Here is a 20,340-nt window from a genome sequence, read left to right as displayed (position 1 = left end):
CATAGAGTATTTACTAAGTGTCCACTACCTGTCAGGTGTTCCAGGTACCAGAATCATGTTGACCTGCAAGTTGGTATAGTGGGTAAATAAGCACTACCAACAGCATAGTAAATACCAAAGCCAGGAAACACAGGGTGTAATGAAAGCACAAAGAAGTACCCAAACTAGGCTGGGGGGCCTGACACACAAGCTTTGACTTAGTATGGCAGGAGTAAGACTGGCCCAGGAAGAGGGGACAGCATAAACAAGGCCCCAAAGCACAGAGCACTGGTGGATGGGATATGTGTTTTCCAAAACAGTCCTTTCCCCTACACGGAATTTTCCTTCTCCTTGGCTTTGCCTTCTCTCAAATAGGGCTTCTTCTACCTTACCCTAGGCTACACCTACCTAAGGACTGAAAATGTTATCTAGTCATCCCAATTTTCTCCTTCTGTGACATAATCAAAACATCTTACCTTACTTAGATCATGACTAAGTAGCAATATCCCAAAATTCAAGCAGTAAACTGGTATATTTCCTGTAAATGCCTCAAAGATGGAGCCTTACTCCTTAAAACTCTCATGTAAAACCAGAATTCTCACACTTCTTTCAAATTATTCCCACCCTTGCCCAGTCTACCAACCACAGCAAATGATGCAATTCTTTAAAAGCCAAAAAGTTTAGCAAGAAGTCAAGTCCCCACCCTAATTTTCTTTCCTTCTTTTTTTAAACTAACAATAGTCTAACTGGGGTAATGGTTTTTGTCTCTTCCCTTACTCCCACCACCCCAACTACAGACATGGATACATACTCCTTTTAATTCCCATGATCACAGTTCTTGTCTAGGTCTCTGATATGCTCAGTTTCCTCATTTTCAACGCTGGCTTAATTAAAAGAAAAAAAAGTCATCCTCAAGGACCATTTGGTTGCATGGAACAGAAACCAGTCAAACTAGTTTAAATAAAAGAGGGAATTTATTAGAAGAATACAGAGGTTTTTGCAGAGGTTCCAACAGCTGCGAGGGGTCAACAGCTAGAATCACGCCTTTCTGAAGGACAGAGTATGCTGTAACCACAAACTTCTAATTCTGGGTTCTGCATCATCAGGAAGAGAATATCCTAGAGAACAGTTCTCCTTGTATACTGCATAAGGGACTAGAATGTGGATTCATTTCTGCTTGCTTTTTGATCCTTATAGTCCTTTATGCTGGCCTCAAACTTGTCAAGCACATGTTGGCAGACACTCATGAGCTCATTCAGGCCTCTCTGAAATGGCTCAACAGCTGGAAGGGTACCTCGAGTCTGAATGCGTAAATTAATTTTGCTCTCTGAAGGATGGGTCGTAGTGTAACCACAAAATTCCACTTCCGGGTTCTTCATGATCATGTAACGTAGAGAATTTCCTAGGGTATGGTCTTCCTCGTGCAATACAAATGTCACACAGTGTCTATCTGTTCCAGCTGCCTGGACCATTTCCAGGGCTGTCTTCCTCTCGCCTTCAGCCATTGAGGTCTTCAATCCAGATATTTTTCTACACACATATTTTTTATAAAAATGAGATCATACTGAATATTGTTTTGTAACTAGCTTTTTGTCATTTACTATATCACATTGCAACGCATTATTATTAATCTATTCCAGCTACATAGAATTATTTGCCTCTCATTTTCCTGCCTCCACAAACTCTATCAATAAATAATTTATTGCCTCCAGTTTTTCCCTGCTCCATTTGACCATCCACACTGGCCACAAGGGGAGTTTTCTTAGAAAAACACAAACTTAAGTGTTCGCAAAAATATTCTTTGGTACAGTCACAAGCAAGGGATAGGATTAGATTAGGACTGGTCCTGCTAGAGGATGAAAAGGGGGTTAAAAGGCATAAAAATCCCGATTGCTCTAGTATAAAAATAGAGGATACAGATGATCAATGTGCAGGCCCAACTACGGCTTCCATTTTGCAAGAGAAGGAAACTAGGAGAATGGAAGGTCCAGGAGTCAAGCGGGAGGGAGAAAAAGAGCTCAGTGCACAGATGAGTGGCTTTAGGAGCAGACTGTACATAGAAGGAACGTGAGCCGTAGTTACAGGGACAGAGGCACCAGTACCGTCCTCAGGGAGCAGAGGCCTGGGGCGTGATTTTACACGCTGCTGTTCTAACCGGGATGGGCAGTTCGGATACTTAACTCTGGTCTCCCAACTTGTCTTCCCTCCTTAATAGCTAGCGCACCTCTCAGTCTCTCAATTGAAACATTCATGTCTCCTCCCCACCTCTCTCTCCATGATTCTTCTCTGTGCCCCGAGTCAGGCCCCGACTGCCAGGCCGGGCAGCGTGCCCCTCGGCTACCCGCTCCCCTTGGGCGCGGCCCGCTCCGCCCGCCTCCTCCTCGGCCGTTACCTCTCCAGCTCCTGGTCCTCTTCCATCGCTGGGGCGGTTTCCGGATCCTCAGGTGGTGCTGGCGGATCGGGGGTTCTGTCCCATAGCGCGAGGCGTGGAGGCGAAGCAGGAAGGAAGGACAGACCGACGGAAGGCGCGGAGGACGGAAGGAGGGAGGAGGAGCCGCAGCGGCGCGGCAGGGCCCAGCCGCGGGGCGGGGCATCAGGCTCCGCCCCCAGGCCCCGCCCCGACGCGGGGTGGGCGGTGGCTCGCGGCCCGGCGGCTCACCTGGGCTACCAGGCGAGGCCACTCACGGCGGGAGGGGCAGGGGGTGGGGCCAGCGCCGCTTTACCCCGAGGCCCAGACAGGCCTGCGGGCGCGCCAGCTCAACCCTGGTACCTTTCCCCAGGTGATGGCGAAGGAGCGGGGCCTTACCTGCCGCCCCCAAATCGCTTCCTTTCCCAGTGACAAGGGCGAAAGAGGCCCGACTCCCCCACTGGGGCGGTGTTGACCCAGGATGGCCCTTCCTGGGACCCCGGCCCTCCCGGGCCTTCTGTGGGACGACAGGCTTAGGCTCTAGTCGGTCAACACACCTTGAAGAGGGAGGGGGTCACGTGCAAGATGAGTCACGACAGAATACAAGGGTTGAAGGCGGTATTTGTCTCACCGGGGACCTTGCAGTTGCATTCTCAACTGGGTCAAAAAAAGGGCAAGAAAGAAATGTCTTTCTCTTTTGGGGGAGTGAGAGTTTGGGAAAAAACTGTTTCCCACCTCATCCTTTCCGTCCTAGGATTCCTTCTACCCCCCAGAGCGCGTCCTCTCCGGCTGTGGACTTCCTTTTCCCTTTACCCGCTGTGGCTCCTCAAACCTCCTCACCTGCGGAACCCGCCCTCACCTTTGTTCCCAGGTGCCCAGCCCCCGCCTCGGCAACCTTCGCCACCCAGACTCGCTCTCCGCCCAGCTCCCAGCGTCCCGGCCCCGGCCGCGCTCCCTCAGGTGCGCTTCCTCTCGAATAGGCCCTTCTCCGCTAGCCGCCGGCCCCGACCCTGCCCCACTCCAGCTGTCCAGCTGTCCTGCGCAACTACGTTTCTGCTTCCCTGCGCCACCTGTTCTCCTAGCCTCCCCCCACCCCGCCCCGCGATTCCTCTGGATGTTCACTCCTTCCCCAGCAGTGCCACTCCTGGCGGCGGCCCGGGGTGCGCACAGGGACCTAGCCCCCAGGGCTTCCGCAGGGGAATCAGGCGGGCGGCGGGGACAGCCCCGGGCGGGTGGGGGAGGCGGGCGGCGAGGGCGGAGTGGTCTCACTCTAACCCAGGAGTGACGGGCCCCTTCTGGCCCGCCTCCCGAGCTCTCGGATAGGTGGAGCCGCCCTCTGGTCCGCCCACCTCCCGCCCTGTGCTACCTCCGATTGGCCTGGCTGCGGGTTGGGCCGCTCGGCCTTAGCGCTGGCCCCCGGGAAGGCAGCAGGGGCGGTTGAGAAGTGAAGTCTTGGCCGGAGTTTGCTTCTTGCCAGGAAATCCGCGGTGGCGGCGGCGGCAATTCTCGGCGGAGCGGGGCCGGGCAGGCTCTCCGCTCCCTCAGCGGGCCGCGGAGAGCGGGAGCTGGTGCCGGGCAGCGGCGCCAGGAGCCCGTGCGCGGCCCGGGCAGCCGCGCTTTCCCAGTGAGTAACTTTGCCCTGCCCGCCTCGCTGCGCGCCCTCTCCCCGGCTGCGGGCAGCCGCCTCAGGTGCGGGCGTCGGCTGGGTGTGGAGGAGCGCCGCGCCCCGGGAGGCGGCCGGAGCGGCGCCGCAGCTCGCCCCGGAGCTTTGGTCGTCCGCGGCTGTCTTCGCTCGCCCGGGCTGCGGGGCTGGCGTGGACTCCGGTGTGGGGCTGGTCGGGGAGGGAGAGTCGGCGCCCGGTGCCCGCCGCCTGTAGGAGCCCTGGAGGCGGGCGGCCTCCGGCTGTTAGCATTTGCTGGTTCCGGCCACCGCGGTGCAGATCTTGGCGTCGTTTGCTTCTTAAGGGAAGGGAGAGGTGGGGTGAGTGTTTAAATTTCCTGTGTGTGTGTGTGTGTGGTGTCGGCAATGCGAGTGGCACTAGCTGCCTTTGTCGGATTTTGTTCCTCTGCAAAGGGATAGGGAGAGATCGTTCCCTCCGCCCTAGCCTGTTGCCTGTGAATTCTCACCTTTCTCTTTAGGCTGGAGAGGGTGGGAGATAGATTTGACATATTCCAGTGGGTAATTTAAAAATACGAATCTTGATTTGGAACCAGTTGCACACAAAGCATCGTTCAGGAAATACATCATTCGCTTTTCAAAGCTTTATGCCACGTTTTAAACAAGGACTTTTGACTCATGTAGTGTTTCTTCCAGTATTTCAGTTTACGTTGAGTTTATGAATCCAGACGTTCGTTTGTGCCAGGAGCTAAAGTACACTTATGCATGGGCTTTGCTGTATATATTATCCTTTTTAAAATCACAGAAATCAGAAACAAAGTTGAGTGAAGAGCGTGGCGGTGCAGGAGGAGGAACACTTGTGAGCTCCAGCTTATTGGAACTGCCTTTAAGAATTTCACATTCTTGCGGCGATAGTACTTACTTGTAAATTGGCCTTCTTCCCAGGACAGATTTTGATATTTCTTTTGCATGTACTTCGATGCAGCACTGATGAAGTTGGATCTCAGTAGATTAATTTTATTTACTTTGCTAGATTTGATTCCCACCCCCATACCTCTTTAGAAAATGGACTTTGGCAGGTAAAGAAGGAAGCGGGAATCTGGTATCCTTTTTGGCTTGTCAAAGCTTTGTTGAGCCATGAATAACAAAGTTTTGGCTTTTTAAGCTTGTCCAAGTCCCACATGTGAGTTTTCCCATGGGGTAAAAGTAGGCCAAATGAGAACCAAAGTAGAATAACATTACTTTTAATTCGGCCCACTTGTGTGTTACATTCTCCATATATCTTGTTTCTCTCGTCTTCTCATCAACTTTGACATTTTTTCATTATTTATTCATTTAGCCACTGATAAAGTACCTACTGCATGCCAGCCATTGATGGCAGGGGTTAGTTCTTGCCCAGAAGTTTTCTCATTTGGAAACTGATCCGTGCTTTTATCCCACTAGTTACCCTGAAGTAATTTGAACTTAGGGAGCATTTCTGCCTGGAGACCTGTAAGAATAGGTGTTACGTAAGCACCTAGTCTTCAGATTGATTTGGGATATCGTACATTGTAGGCACGTAGCACGCAGGCCACTTAAAAATAAATGCATATATCTTTGGGCTGTTGTATTATGAGCTTTGCATATGGGCTTGTCTGGCCGAAGGACCCAGTGTCCAAGGTGGAAGTAGTAGTCAGGGACATGTATATTATTCATTTCAGAGCACTTGGCACCTTTTCTTGCTTACATTGGTCACTAAAATATTTACTGAATTGACTTGAACAGAAAAATGAAGGATTTTGTATACCAGATTAAGAAATTTGGACTTTATCCAGTCAGTGATACTGAGCTGCTAATTTTAAGCAGGAGAATGTCATGATAACATTCGCATTCCAGAAAGATATCTGCAGCATCTGGAGGATGGTGGGCTTCCAGATGGGCGGTATTGAGACTAAGTTGGAGGCTGTTATAATGGAGGGGTTACGTGCTCAGGGATTCTCTATTCAGATTACCTGGGGTGGAATCAGGCTCTGTCATACACTGAAACCTTTTTGTTCCTTAGGTTTTTTCATCTCAGAGTTTGGGGGATAGAACTTGAAAAAACATGTATATTACTTAGAATAGTGATTGCCACATAGTAAGGACTTAGTAAATGCTAGTGTGCTGGTAGTGGAAGGAGAAAAGACATGGCATTTAACACATATGACTAGGAGGCTGGACCAGGTAAGTGACTAGATAGGCTTAAGGAGGGGAAGGATGAATCCTGGGTTGTTTGATTTCAGGCATTGATTGACATGTACTGGGTAAGCTGGCTGTGGAATTAAAACGGGTCAAATTCTAATTCTATTACTTACCCTTAGAATTACTATCCTGACAGAACTTTGATTTCCTAATATTTGGGAAATGATTGTCATACCTGTTCAGTAGGGTTTGAGAAATTACGCATGTAATACCTTTGGCAGGGTACCTAGCACATTCCAAGTGCTCAGTAAATATTAGTTGTTCCTTTAGATGATGACATTAATGAGCTAGTGGAATGTTGGAGGATATGAGAAGAAGCAGTTAAAAACAATTAATGGTAGAGGTGTGGAAGGGGAGATAAGTTCAGTTTTGGACCAATCTAAGGAGGTGGTAAATGGATGTTTGAGAGATCCATGATGCAGTTGTTGGATAGTTGTGTCTCACAGGAGCTAGGAAAGAATAGAAAAAAAAAAAAAGAGTTCACAGAAAGCCTTTATGGGTGTGGTAAGCTTTATAGGAGATTTAAAGGAAGGGGAGGGTGAAGGGGTTCGCAGTGGAGCAATGTCAGAAGTGTTGATATTGAATATTAGGCATTTCTGTCCTTAAAATACATTTTGGCCACCATCAAAGAAAGAAGGACTCCAGGCTCTTGTAATCTGGTTGGCTCTTCGGCCTTCTCCCCCTCTTCTTTCTTTCCTTTCTGACTGCCACCCCAAAATTCAAATATCTTTAAATTGTATTATGAAGAACTATTTAATTTCCCCTCCTGCTTACAGAGCCGTAGTTCACAGGCCCACCTTCCTCTATCCCAATGCTTCTAGATTTTTAAAAAAGAATCACAGGTCTCATTTCATAGGTTCTCCTCTGTTTAGGAAGCAGTGTTGGTTGAAATAGTTATATATATGTATCGTGCATATAGAATTTGAAGACTGGGGCAGGCCTACCTAAATTGAGCCTGTTGGAGGGCCTGAGAGTTTTACAAAACACATCCCTTTTAGCTTTCCTGGCATGTGTTTCTTTTCCTCAGAAAATACAAAGCAGTAGGAAAATCTGTGGTTAATAAGTTATTTTGTTTGGTTGGATTCAGTAAAGGTGGCTATTTTGTGTATTAGCCTTCTGAGAAGTTATTAAGAAGAATTTTTTGACCAGCTGCAGTGGCTCATGCTTGTAATTCTAGCACTTTAGGAGGCCGAGGTGGGCGGATCACAGGCGGATCACGACGTCAGGAGTTCGAGACCAGCCTGGCCAATACAGTGAAACCCCGTCTCTACTGAAAATACAAAAATTAGCTGGGCGTGGTGGCAGGTGCCTGTAATCCCAGCTACTCAGGAGGCTGAGGCGGGAGAAATCGCTTGAACCCAGGAGGTGGAGGTTGCAGTAAGCCAAGATCGTGCCACTGTGTTCCAGCCTGAGTGACAGAGCTAGACTCTGTCTCAAAAAAAAAAAAAAAAAAAAAGGAATTTTTTAACAAGCAAGTGCTCATGACGTTACAATAATAAATTGTCCTCTAGTTGGTATGCTTTTAAAGAAGCAGGTGTTATAGGTTCTATCCTTTAGAATGTATGCTTCCTAGAGCTGGGATCCTATCTAATTTGCTAACTGCAGAATCCCTAAGTACTTAAGCAAATATTAATGTATTGTAAACCAAAAATAAAATTCTAAGCTCCGGCTTCTCCCCCGCCATCTGAATGGACTTCCTCCTCAGCCAGGGGTCTTTTAAAATTTAACCTGAGAGACAGTTTCAGGCCATGATTGGGAAGTGGGGGTCGGACATGACTTGTTAGGCCTTTCTGATGTTAACATTAACATAGACTTTAAGTCCGGTAAGAAATATTTTACTACAGCCTATTGAAGCCTACTACCTGAAGGCTTCCTCTGAAAGAACGAACTTGGGTCTCCACAATCCTTTGTCTTAACCCAGACATTCCTTTCTGTTGATCCCAGGACTTTAGACAAACTCAACCAATTGGCAACCAGAAAATAATTTAAATTTACCTATGGCTTGGAATGCCACTCCCCCCAACTCCCCCCACCCCACCCCCACGCCCTGCAATTGTCCCACCTTTCTGGACCAAACCAATGTATTTCTTAAAATTTTTTGATTGATGTCTCATGCCTCCCTAAAATGTGTAAAACCAAGCTGCACCCCCATCACCTTGGGCACATGTTCTCAGGACCTCCTGAGATCTGTGTCATGGGCCACGGTCACTCATATTTGGCTCAGAATAAATCTCTTCAAGTATGTTGCAGAGTTTGACTCTTTTTGTTGACAGCGTATGTTAATGAACAAATTGGATCCAAATTGGCTTTGATCTGACTTGGCTCACAGACTTCTCCAAATCTTTGAAACAGTCATTGGTCAGAGGAAAAGTGAAGGAGAATTGATCCAGTGAGGAAGCTTGAAGTGTTTCATGTTCTTATAGGAAGATACAGGAACTGTAACATTGATGGCTTATGATTAAACTATTTTATAGAGATACAGCTGTGTTCAGAGGTAAACTGACAATAGCCACGTCATAAATTTGTCCTCTCTTGGTTATTTGTAAAATACCAGGGCAGAGCCTCTGAAGTCTTGATAAAGATAGCTGGAAAGATAGGAACAGAAGTGTTGTGAAGGATAGGATGCAAGCATAACTTATATGTTTAATCTTTCCAGCCTGGAGATTGAGGAATGATAAATTTGACAGTCACTTTCCCTCAGTGGAGAAATTATGCAGGGAAAAATTATTTTTTCTTAAAAAATTAGGCTGAGCAGGAGAAATGAGGAATAGAAAATAGGCAATAGACAAGTAACATTCTATAAAACAATTATTGTGTGTCCACTTTAAAAGCATACCCCCTTCATATGTAAAACAAATGAGGGTTTACTTTTTTTTTCTTGAAAAGTAATCTTAGAATTATTTTAAATAAGAGATTGCTCTAAAGTATGTAATAGGGGCCAGTGTAAAAAGTGTTGATAGCCAAGTTTCGAGGGCCTAAATCTTATGTAAAATAAGATGTGTTTGGCTATAGTAAAGCTTCTGTGATGTTGTGAAATATGTGTTTGGTCTTTATCCCTGTTTCCTGGCATACAACTCTCAAATTCCTTGGAATCTGCAAAGTGCTAAGTGTCTTTGTATGCTGATGAGTTGACTGAACGGCTGGCAGCCCCTAGGTAGCTTCAAGATGGGCCCTGGTCACTGGAAAGACTGGAGTAGAGGGTTAGGACTGTCAGCCTCACCACCAACCTCCAGGGAGGGCAGAGGAGCTGAAGGGGAAGCTGATCACCAATGGCCAATGATTTTCACCAACCATACCTATGTTATGAAGTCTTCATAAAAGGCCCAAGAGGACAGGGTTCAGAGAGCTTCTGAATAGCTGATCACACGGAGATTCCCGGAGGGTAACACGCCCCGGGAGGGCATGGATGCTCCGCACCCCTTCCCATACCTCGCCCTGCGTATCTCATCTGTATCCTTTGTAATATCTTTTATAATAAACTGGTAACCTAAGTAAGTGTATCCTTGAGTTCTGTGAACTGCTCTAGCAAGTTAATTAAACCCAAAGAGGGGTTATGGGAACCCCAAATTGAGGCCAGTCAGAATTTCCTGAGGCCTGCACTTGGGACTGGTGTCTGGTGGAGAGGGGAGCAGTCTTGGAGACTGAGCCCTCAGCTTTGGGATCTGAGGCTGTCTCCAGGTAGATAGTGTCAGAACAGAATTGAATTAGAGGACACCCCAGTGGTGTCCACTGCTTTGTGTATCAGGTGTGGGGGAAAACCCACATTTGCACATAGAAGTATTTTGTATTGATGACTATTGTATTGAATAAGAGAACAGAAAAAACACTTTTGAGTGTGTTTTTATTTCCTCTCAGTTTCCAAGGCTCTGTTTGGCTATTAGTTTGTTTTATAGATGAAAAGTAAGGTAAGTCTGGAAAATATTTATACCTGCTACCCCCTTCCCCATTGGGATTTCGGCTGTTAATCTTAAAGACTTAATTGTTTGTGAGAACCCTTATCATTTAGACCAGTGAATAATTACTGAACACATAAATGGGAGACCTTTACTTAAATCTTGTTTCAGTATTGTGGCTTTTTCTTCTGTAGCTGCCCAATGGGTTCTTCCTGCCTACTGCCCGGATAGAGACAATTTATCAAGGCGGGGGCATTGCAATAAAGAGTTTTTGCACACATAGATCTCGCTAAACAGAAGACTGGAATTTTATTATTACCCAAATCAGCCTACCTGAGCATTTGGGGGCTATTTTCAAAGGTAGTCTGGGGGAAGGGGTGGGGGTGGCTAGTCAGTGGGTGCTTGCTGCTGATTGGTTGGGGGCACAATCATAGTGGTGTGGGAAATGGTCCTCTTATGCTCTGAGTGGCTTCTGGGTGAGGCCATCGGAGTGGTCAGTGGGTCCAACCAAAAAACCTGAACAGATATCTCAAAAGGCCAATCTTAGGTTCTCCAGTAGTGACGTCATCTGCAGGAGTAATTGGGAACGTTGCATATCCTGTGACCTCTGGAATAGTGGCTGGCAATTGTTTATGTCTACACCTTAGCTGAATTCAGGTTCCTCAGTTGCCTAGTTTGGTGGTCCCTCATTAGCTTTACAAAGGCGGTTGAATTTTGGGGACGGGCTGTTACCATTTAAATGTCTCCCAAAATTAGCTTGGTTTTAGCCCAGGAATAATTAAGGGCAGCTTGAAAGCTAAAGGCAAGAGGAGAATTGGCTAAGATCTCCCCACTGCTATAGTTTTTTCACTGATGTAATTTTTGCAAAGGCAGTTTTACTTCTATGTGATTTTTAGCATTTGAACTTTGACTTTCAGTTTAGTTGTATTTAACAAGTACCTAAGAAGTGCTGGGCTTGGATGGCACATAAAAGATTGTCTCTGCCCCTTGTAGAATTTAAATTCTTAAAAGACATTTTCATTCGAGGAGTTAATCATTTGTAGCCGAGTGACCTTTGCTTCCACTGTTTTTTTGTGGTTTTTTTGTTTTTTTTTTTTTTTGAGACAGAGTCTCGCTCTATCACCCAGGCTGGAGTGCAGTGGCGCAATCTCAGCTCACGGCAACCTCCACCTCCCAGGTTCAAGCGATTCTCCTGCCTCAGCCTCCCAAGTAGCTGGGATTACAAGCACCTGCCACCACACCCGGATAATTTTTGTATTTTTAGTAGAGATGGTGTTTCATCATGTTGGCCTGGTGTCGAACTCTTTACCTCAGGTGATTTGCCCATCTCGGCCTCCCAGAGTGCTGGGATTACAGGCATGAGCCACCACGCCCAGCCTGCTTCCACTGTATCTTAACATTCCTTTGGCACCTTGTCATTTCCCTAAATTTTCCATGTTGGAAAGCTTAAACTTACATATCCTGTAGTTGGACCTCAGTCTCTTCTCCTGTCTTTCCAGCTTTCTCAATACCCACACTTTCTATTAGAGTGCCCCCTCCCCCTCACAGCAACAGTGTGCCAGTCCTTCTGTTCTACCTTACCCTCCTCTCCGTGCTGCAGGGACACCTTTTGGCCTTGCAGAGCATCTCTATCCAGTTAGGAAGCCCATGGTTAAACACCTGGAATATGCTTCCCACTGGCACCTTTGCCTCCCTTGAACTTGTCTTTTGTGCTGTACCTGCCAGATAACGCCCCTGTTCAGATTAACTCTGCTTCTGTCTCCACATTTCTTTGGTATCACCCATTAAATGGCTGGTCCTCAATGCAGGGAAATGTCCCTCAACCCCCTGCCCCCATACCCCTCAGTCAATTTGTAAATGTTTAGTCCCTACTGAGTGCTCTGACACTGAGCTAAGAAAACTGTGGTATCCTCATGGAGTTTACAATCTAGAGGCAATTCAAGATAATATTCTGGATATATTGGGTTAAATAAAATACTAAAAATAATTCGACCAGGCATGGTGACTCACTTTGGGAGGCCAAGGCAACAGAATCGCTCAAGCCTAGGATTTTGAGCCTAGCCTGGGCAACATGGCGAAACCTTTCTCTACAAAAGATTAGCCAGGTGTGGTGGTATGTGCCTATGACCCCAGCTACTGGGGAGGCTAAGGTGGGAGGATCACCTGAGCCCAGGAGGTTCAGGCTGCAGTGAGCTGTGATTGTGCCACGGTACTCCAGCCTGGGCAACAAGAGTGAGGCCCTGTCCCAAAATAATAATTCATTCACTTGTTTCTTTTTATTTTTTAAACATAGCTACTGGCACATTTGAAATGACAGATGTGGCTCACATGATCTTTCTGTTGGATGGTGCTGGCACAGGGTGTTGTCTGGGTTATGAGAAGGGGAACTGCCATAGTCACTGCAGAGTGGGGTATCACTGAAGACTTCCCGAGGAAGTTGTCCTTAAACAGATATCTGGCTGAGTAGGTATTACACAGGTAAACCCTCAGAGGAGGCCGTCAGCGATGGATGGCGCTTTGAGGGAGGGGGAGGAGGTGGATGAGAGAGAGCTGGGACTGTGGCAGGGGCTGAGGCCAGGGAGGTAGGCCATGGCCTGATCATATGGGTCTTGTTAACCCCAATGAGGGTTTTGTTCTTCATCGCTCATGATTTATTCCGAAATCTCATCATTACCAACCCTTTTATCCAACTTCACCTCTTCTATGTAGTCTGCAGATAATCTGGTTATTTCATGGAGGAAATGAGATGATCTGTGATTTCTCTAGAATTTTCTGTCTCTCCCTTTCCAAATGTTACCTACTTAAGTCTCAGATCTGTTTTTCCACATGTGCCTGTTATCTCTTCAAGTCTCCTTCAGGAGTGGCTTCATCAGTTAGCTCCCTTCTTTTCTATGTTTAGTCTCTTTCTCCCTGCTTTCTTTTTTACACCAGCCTATAAATATGCTCCAATCTTTAACCTTATAAAGCAAACACAGTCCTATTGACCCCACATTCCCCTCTAATTATTGTTCTTAAAGCATAACCTTTTTTAAATTCAATATTTTAAAGCAGTATGTTCAAAATATATTATGTCATCAATATAAAATTATTAATGTGATTTGACATTCTTTTTTTCCCATATTAAGTGCTGAAATTGGTGAAATGGTTTGCACTTAACAGTATATCTCAGTTTGGATGCTGAATTTTCAGTGGTTGAAGTAAAAGAAATTCTACCAAAATAATGATTATTTAACAGAATAATATTTTACATTGCTTCAGCTTTTTCTCTTTATTGTGGCAAACACATAAAATTTACTGTCTTAACTATTTTTAAGTGTACGCTGTTAAATATATTCACATTACAGTGCAACAGATCTCCAAAACTTTTTCATCTTATGAAACTGAAGCTCTACCCATTAAACAACTTCCCATTTCCTCCTCTCCCCAGCCCCTGGTAACCACTCTTCTACTTTCTAGAATTTGAGTACTTTAGATACCACATGTAAATGAAGTCATACAGTATATGTCTTTTTTTGTGTGACTTGCTTATTTCACATAGGATGATGATCGCAGGGTTCATCCATGTTGTAGCATGTGACAGAATTTCCTTGGGCATAGTACTGCCATAAGCATGAGTGTACAGATGTCTCTTTGAGACCCTGCTTTGAAATCTTTGGGATGTATACCCAGAAGTGAGATTATTAGATTATATGGTAGTTGAACTTTTGGAGGAACCTCCTACTGTTTTTCATTTCATTGCGGTTGCACTGTTTTACGATCTCACCATCAGTGCAAAAGGATTCCAGTTTCTCTACATGCTCGATGTTCTCACCAACACTTGCTCTTTTCTAATAGTAGCCATATTAATGGGTATGAGGTGATATCTCGTGGTTTTGATTTGCGTTTTTCTGGGATTAGTGATGTTGAACTTCTTATGTGCTCGTTGGCCATTTCTGTATCATTTTTGGAGAAATGTCAGTTCACGTTCTTGATCCATTTTTTTATTCTTACCGTTGTTGAGATGTAGGAGTTCCTTACATATTCTGGATATTAACCCCTTATTGGATATGATTTGCAACTATTTTCTCCTTTTCATTCTGTTGATGTGTCCTTTGATGTGCAAAAGTTTTTAATTTTAATGTAGTCCCATTTGTCTATTTTTGCCTGTGCTTTTAGTGTCGTATCCAAGAAATCCTTGCCAAATCCAGTGTCATGAAGCTTTTCCCATATGTTTTCTTCTAGGAGTTTTATAGTTGCAAGTTTTACATTTAGGTTTTTAGTCCATTTGGAGGTAATTTTGTATATGGTGTGAGATAAGGTTCCAAACAGAATATTTTGTACCTATTGCTGAGACCCTGCTTATAGCAAAGAGAGGGAAAGGTCTGAAATACATGGAATGATTTTAAATTGGGGGGATTTATGTCAGTTATTGGGCTAGAATACAGTTCTCAGCTTCATCGTATATTCTAGTGTGAATTTCTCTGTTGTTTTTATTTCTTATAGTTGCAAGATACCAATTTGGAAACAGTCGGTAGTCTGGGTTTAGCTGAAGCTGAAATATAAAATTGGTGGGGAGGGCCGGGCGCGGTGGCTCACGCCTGTAATCCCAGCACTTTGGGAGGCCGAGGTGGGCGGATCATGAGGTCAGGAGATCGAGACCATCCAGGCGAACACGGTGAAACCCCGTCTCTACTGAAAATACAAAAAAAATTAGCCGGGCGTGGTGGCGGGCGCCTGTAGTCCCAGCTTCTAGGGAGGCTGAGGCAGGAGAATGGCGTGAACCCGGGAGGCGGAGCTTGCAGTGAGTGGAGATCGCGCCACTGCACTCCAGCCTGGGAGACAGAGCAAGACTCCGTCTCAAAACAAAACAAAACAAAACAAAACAAAAAATTGGTGGGGAGAGGCCAGGTATCGCGGTGCATGTTGTTGTGTCCTGTGCCTCTGCTACTAAATATGTCAAGCATTTTGATCAGTAGTAGCTGTGCATGACCTTTTGAGACCACTCTGTGAAGGCTATTTAATAGATTTCAAAAGTGTCTCTAGCAATTAGTTCCCACCTGAAATATTTATTAATCTCATGAATATCTCAATTTTAGGCTTTGTGCTTTTATTGTAGATGATATGTATTAATTGATACTTCAATAGACTAGTTTCAGATTTTGCTAAAAATAGACATAATTCTATTTTGGGACACTGACCTATTCTTTTTCCAAGTATATGTAGTACATTTGTTAGCACATTTGAATTTCTCTTCTATGTTTAATGGAGTATAATAACATTAAGAAACCATTCAAGATTTATTTTGAGAGTGTGGATTTTTTTCAATGGTACAGTACCTATTTTTTGAAAGGATTAAAAACTTCATGAATCCATTTTGCAGAATGTAGAAGGATGGTAAAATCTTGAGTACCCTTATTAAACATTAGTCAACTTTCAACTAATTTATGTTGTATTAACTTTTTTTTCCTATAAAATTATTACCTGTAACACAGTTGCTCCGCGTGATTTTAGCCTTTCTCAATGTGATAGTATATTTTCTCTTCCTACAGTTTGGGTTCACCTGAAAGTTGGTGCTGGAGGAAAGCAAACCATTATGTAGTTCTTAAGTTGTTTATTTATCATATAACATTCTTTGTCTTCAAAAAGAATCACTCTGGGCCAGGCGTGGTAGCTCACGCCTGTAATCCCTGCACTTTGGGAGGCCAAGGCAGGCAGATCACCTGAGGTCAGGAGCTCAAGACCAGCCCGGCCAACATAAAATGAAACTCTGTCTCTACTAGGAAATACAAAAATTAGTTGGGCATGGTGATGCACACCTGTAGTTCCAGCTACTTGGGAAGCTGAGGCAGGAGAACTGCTTGAATCCGGGAGGCAGAGATTGCAGTGAGCCAAGATCGTGCCATTCTACTCCAGCCTGGGCGACAGAGTGAGACTCCGTCTCTTAAAAAAAGTAAAAAATAAAAATCACTCTGTTGGTTATTTGAACCTTTTGAAAAGAAAATGGTTCTGTTAATAAAAAACAGGCCAGCCGCAGTGGCTCATGCCTGTAATCCCAGAACTTTGGGAGGCTGAGGCAGGTGGATTACATGAGGCCAGGAGTTCAAGACCAGCCTGGTCAAAATGGCAAAACCCTGGTACAAAAATTAGCTGGGCGTGGTGGTACACATCTGTAGTGCCAGCTACTCTGGAGGCTGAGGCAGGAGAATCGCTTGAACCTGGGAGGCAGAGGTTGCAGTGAGCCAAGATTGTACCACTGCACTCCAGCCTGGGTGACAGAACGAGACTTTGTCCCCCAACCAAAAAAAAAAAAAACTCAAACATCAGTTGACTGATGTTTAATAAGAGTACTCAATCTTATTACACTAGGATTTATGGAAGGATATCTTTCTGGACAGTAAAGCTTAATATTCTTAAAAGTAATGTTTTAAATTTAATTTAAAAATTAGCCATATCTCTATTTTAAAGAATGTTTTTCTGTTTGGTTACTCTTGGGGATTAAGCAGCACATCTGTTTGATTTACCTTATTGCATACATTATGAACTACATGAAGATATAAGGGATACATGTGATTTTCTTTTTTAAAATCACACTGTATATTTTTAAAATTAATACATGCTTAATGTAGAAAATGCAGGAAATCATAAACTATGCATAGAGAATAAACATTACTAATTCCACCAGTTATACTTCTTTTAAAATGATTTTTTCAGCAACTATTTGAATGCCTATTCTGTGTTGTCTACCATTCTAGATATTTGGGATAGAAAAGTGAATTATAGGCTGAGGCAGGAGAATGCGACAGAGCGAGACTCCATCTCAAAAAAAAAAAAAAAAAAAAAAAAAAAAAAAAGAAAAGTGAATTATAGAAGTTCTTGTTCTCAGAAATCTAGTCTAGCTAGATTATAATTTCAGTACAATTACTCTATTTTGATAACGTATTTAGATGATAAAAACTTAGAGTCTTGTGACAAGGCAGAATAAAAATTTATTAGAAGTTATGAGTAAAAAGTAGTTTCAAGTAAACACAAATTTTAGCCTTTTCATGACTGTAGGTCCTAAGAGAACTGAATACCTATATGTCTTCCTTTCCCACTGGGTGTTTATCGAATGCCTGTTATGTGCCTGGCACTGTTCTACGTGGTGAGACTATAGCAATGAGCAAGACAGGTGGGATCTCTGTTCTCATGGAGTTTACGTGCTGTGGGGCAGGAAGAGAAACAACAGTAAATAGTTAAGCAATTAATGGAAAGGATAATGACGAATGCTAGGAGGAAAATCAGATGATGTGATTAGGTCTCCATGGTCTGTTATGCTGGTCACTAGAATCTACAGCTGGTCTCCAGGTTTCCTTTTAGCTATTTATCTCTTCACCAGGGAAATTGAACTAATAATGCCCAAAGGAATCAAACTGTGTCATATTTGCTTCCTGCCCTTTTGTACCCTCTCCTGGAGGTTTCCCAGTCAGTGAAATGGTTAAATAGCGAAAACTGGAAATAATTAAGAGTCAAAACAAGGCATATAGAAAATTATTTCTCAGATAATTTGGACTTTCAGGAAGCTGGGAGTTTGTTGAGTTTTTACAAACTTGAGTTTGTACCTGTCAGTATTTCAACAGTACTTTATGTTTGTATGTTCTGAATTAAGAAAAACAAAACACTACCAGTTATTAGGAGTCTGAAAAAGAGTAAATAATTCTATCAATCTTTGTGGAATTTGCAGTTTTATTTTGAAGTTTTTCACGCCTCCTTTAAAAACTGTCATCTATGTTACCTTATAAAGAACTCTTGGTTTGTAACCGAGCTTATTAGACAGTCTTTAAAATTTATGTTTAAGACTTTAGTGCCCTGCTTTCTTTGGTGCATAAGAACTTGGAGTGTGACCCATGACTCATCAGTTGACGTTGGGGTGCGTTTTTAGAAACTAGGAATGCCGTAGTAGATTTCCCTTAAGCGGCAGTAGAGGAAGTAAATACAAGAAAACACAAATTTGTCTGTTTCTGTGCTGGTGTGATTACAGCTGAATGTTAAACTGATTCTTAGAAATGTGTTACAACACTGGACATTTCAGTAAGCTTGAATCCAATATGTGTAAACAATGTGTCTTGCAAAAAGATTCTTAAATGTAGCAATAACTTACATTTCTCCCATTTTTATGATAGGAAATAACTTTGCAGATAAGTATACTTAATATTTAGGTTTGTGTTTTACTTATTTACTTTTGAAACAGAAATGAAGCAGTAAAGAAAAAGCATTGTCTTGGGTATGCAACTTCATTTTTGGTGCTCCATAAAATTGTTCTTATTTTTGATGTAAAGATCTTGTTTCTGTACTTTGCTTTTTAATCATGTATATAAGAACCAATCTTGACTGCTTTCTAATTTCTACTTTATTTCTTTTTGTGCATGCTCCCTTGCTCCTGCCATAAATATACTTCCATACACATGAAAGTGTATGTGTTCAGAAAGATACTTCATGAAAAACAAGCCTGAGGTGAGCTCTTCACCCCAGCTACCTGGTTCACCTAGAGTTGACTGCTATTAGTTTTTTTGTATATCCTTCCAGGCATGTTTTGTGTGTATAAACTCATGTGTGTATCTATGTATTAATACATAGCTATTTTAAAACTCATACTGTTCTGTACCTTGATTTAAAATAGTGCAAAATTGGTTTTACTTTGCTAATTTTATTTTGAAATTTAACTTGATCACCTTTTGTTTGCTGATCCCACCTTAATTAATGTAACCTTAAGGAAAACAGAGGTTTTCTTTGTTGGATATGATTATGGACAAAATGACTATTTGAGCCTTTTTTTTTGAGCTTTCCTTTTTTTTTTTTTCCTGCTATAAATCATGACTCTGTTGCTTAATCCTTTTTCAAGGCAATGCTGAACACAATAAAAATTAATCTGGGCATCTTCGTGATCACTTAAAATAGGATATTTACTAGGTGGCTTTGATCTAGCAAATATAGCACAACCATGGAATAAAACATAATTGGTACACTAATTCTGCTAAAAAGCTTGATTATTGGGGAATTTTGTAGTACAAGTTGTGCTTAATTAAAAATTATTTGTTTAACATATCTGTTTACTAATTGGAAATGTGTGCATTTTACAGTGTTCATCAAGTCTACAGATTGTCCCTTTACAATTTTAATATTTGTAGTGGACACTCTTAGAATAGCTTTCATTTTGAGGATTGTCAGGTGCATCCATTTTGTTCTTCTAAAAAGGGGGTGTGGGAAAGGTGGTCTTTTCCTTGATTTCAATTAGAATATGATGTTAGATCTAGAGGGGAAAAAAGGTAAATTGTTTCCAGTAATTTATGAGTGTTGCCCTAGAAAGTTTTAATATTTTCAGTGTTACATTGCTTTTCTTTCTGTGAAATACAAGTGGACAGAATTGTGCAACTGCCAGTATTAATCATTGTAGTAACTGCCATTTGCGTGACTGCTCTGTGGCTTATCTCTGAGCTAGGAACTTTAAGTTTCATTCAGCAGTTAATTGTTATAGTAACCCTGTAAGGTCGATATTTTGCATTTAAGGACTGGAGCTCAGAAAGTTTCAGAGGTAATATACAATTTGGACAAGATAATATGGTTACCTGTGATTGGAAACCAGACTTCTTTGATCTAAAAGCTATCTTACTCTTTACTGTACTAGGGTTATATGAAAAGTTAAAGTTTTGATAGAATCATAATTGTTTTCTTTCTTCATGCTGAGAAGGACTTTAAAGATCATTTTAGTTTATGGCACATAACTGGCCAATGAAGAGATAGGTTCCAAGAGTAAATGGCCACAGTCATGTTCTTGGACTCATAATGAGATGATTTTTCGATAGAAACTCAGTGGAATTGTTTTGTTTTAATGCAGTTGAATGATTTTATAGAAACCCTGGTTTCAGTTTTAAAGGCTGAAAGGGAAAAGCCTGTTTGTTGCTTGCATTATCTATCTCTGTCCACCCGACTGTCTGTCAGCCTATCTGCCATTCATCTATTAAACCTAGAGAAAGGAATAGTTACGTTCTTTATATACTGCTTCAACTTCTTCAGTGTTTAATTTTGGTTAGTGGTCTTCAAGCTTATGTGGTGAAATGTTTGGAAGGGTAAGGGGGTTAAAGAGTAATTGGTTCTTTGTTGTAGAGACTGGACCCCGAAAAAGCATATAATTACCCTGACTTCTGTAATAGGCTATCAGCAAGAACTCTGATTTTATCAAACCCTTCTTGTAATCATTATCTAGTGAG

At 43.0% G+C, this 20,340-nt stretch overlaps 3 protein-coding genes across 4 annotated transcripts in view; 1 reads left to right on the top strand and 2 right to left on the bottom strand.

The window, feature by feature from the left end:
* Positions 1-2,475, bottom strand: part of LOC103249063 (protein POLR1D) — a 45,404-nt gene extending 42,929 nt beyond the window's left edge. Inside the window, exon 1 of the mRNA XM_008021804.3 lies at positions 2,372-2,475. Coding sequence (XP_008019995.2) covers positions 2,372-2,397 — 26 coding nt within the window. The 5' untranslated portion in view covers positions 2,398-2,475. The remainder of the gene's footprint in view (positions 1-2,371) is intronic.
* LOC103249062 (DNA-directed RNA polymerases I and III subunit RPAC2) lies at positions 935-2,474 on the bottom strand. The gene is made up of 2 exons (XM_008021803.3): positions 2,372-2,474; positions 935-1,509 (listed from the first exon to the last, which is right to left on the bottom strand). The coding sequence occupies exons 1-2, from the start codon at positions 2,395-2,397 to the stop codon at positions 1,134-1,136; spliced, it is 402 nt and encodes a 133-aa protein (XP_008019994.1). The 5' UTR covers positions 2,398-2,474; the 3' UTR covers positions 935-1,133.
* Positions 2,476-3,752: 1,277 nt separating the features above from the next.
* Positions 3,753-20,340, top strand: part of LNX2 (ligand of numb-protein X 2) — a 74,509-nt gene continuing 57,921 nt past the window's right edge. The window contains exon 1 of one of the 2 annotated variants that reach the window (XM_008021802.3): positions 3,753-4,010. The gene's annotated coding sequence lies outside the window, so the exon portion shown is untranslated. The remainder of the gene's footprint in view (positions 4,011-20,340) is intronic. The other variant, XM_073013061.1, reaches the window with a different exon arrangement.

This window comes from Chlorocebus sabaeus, chromosome 3 (genome assembly GCF_047675955.1).
Source record: "Chlorocebus sabaeus isolate Y175 chromosome 3, mChlSab1.0.hap1, whole genome shotgun sequence".
NCBI classification, from domain to species: domain Eukaryota; kingdom Metazoa; phylum Chordata; class Mammalia; order Primates; family Cercopithecidae; genus Chlorocebus; species Chlorocebus sabaeus.
The sequence above is the reverse complement of the archived record's forward strand: the minus strand, read 5'-3'. Positions and strand labels throughout refer to the sequence as shown.

Coding starts and splice junctions, on each gene's coding strand:
- LOC103249062 (XM_008021803.3), bottom strand. CDS start 2,397: ATGGAAGAGGACCAGGAGCTGGAGAG. Junction 1,510..2,371: donor GAGGACCAGGAGCTGGAGAG/GTAACGGCCGAG, acceptor ATATGTGTGTAG/AAAAATATCTGGATTGAAGA.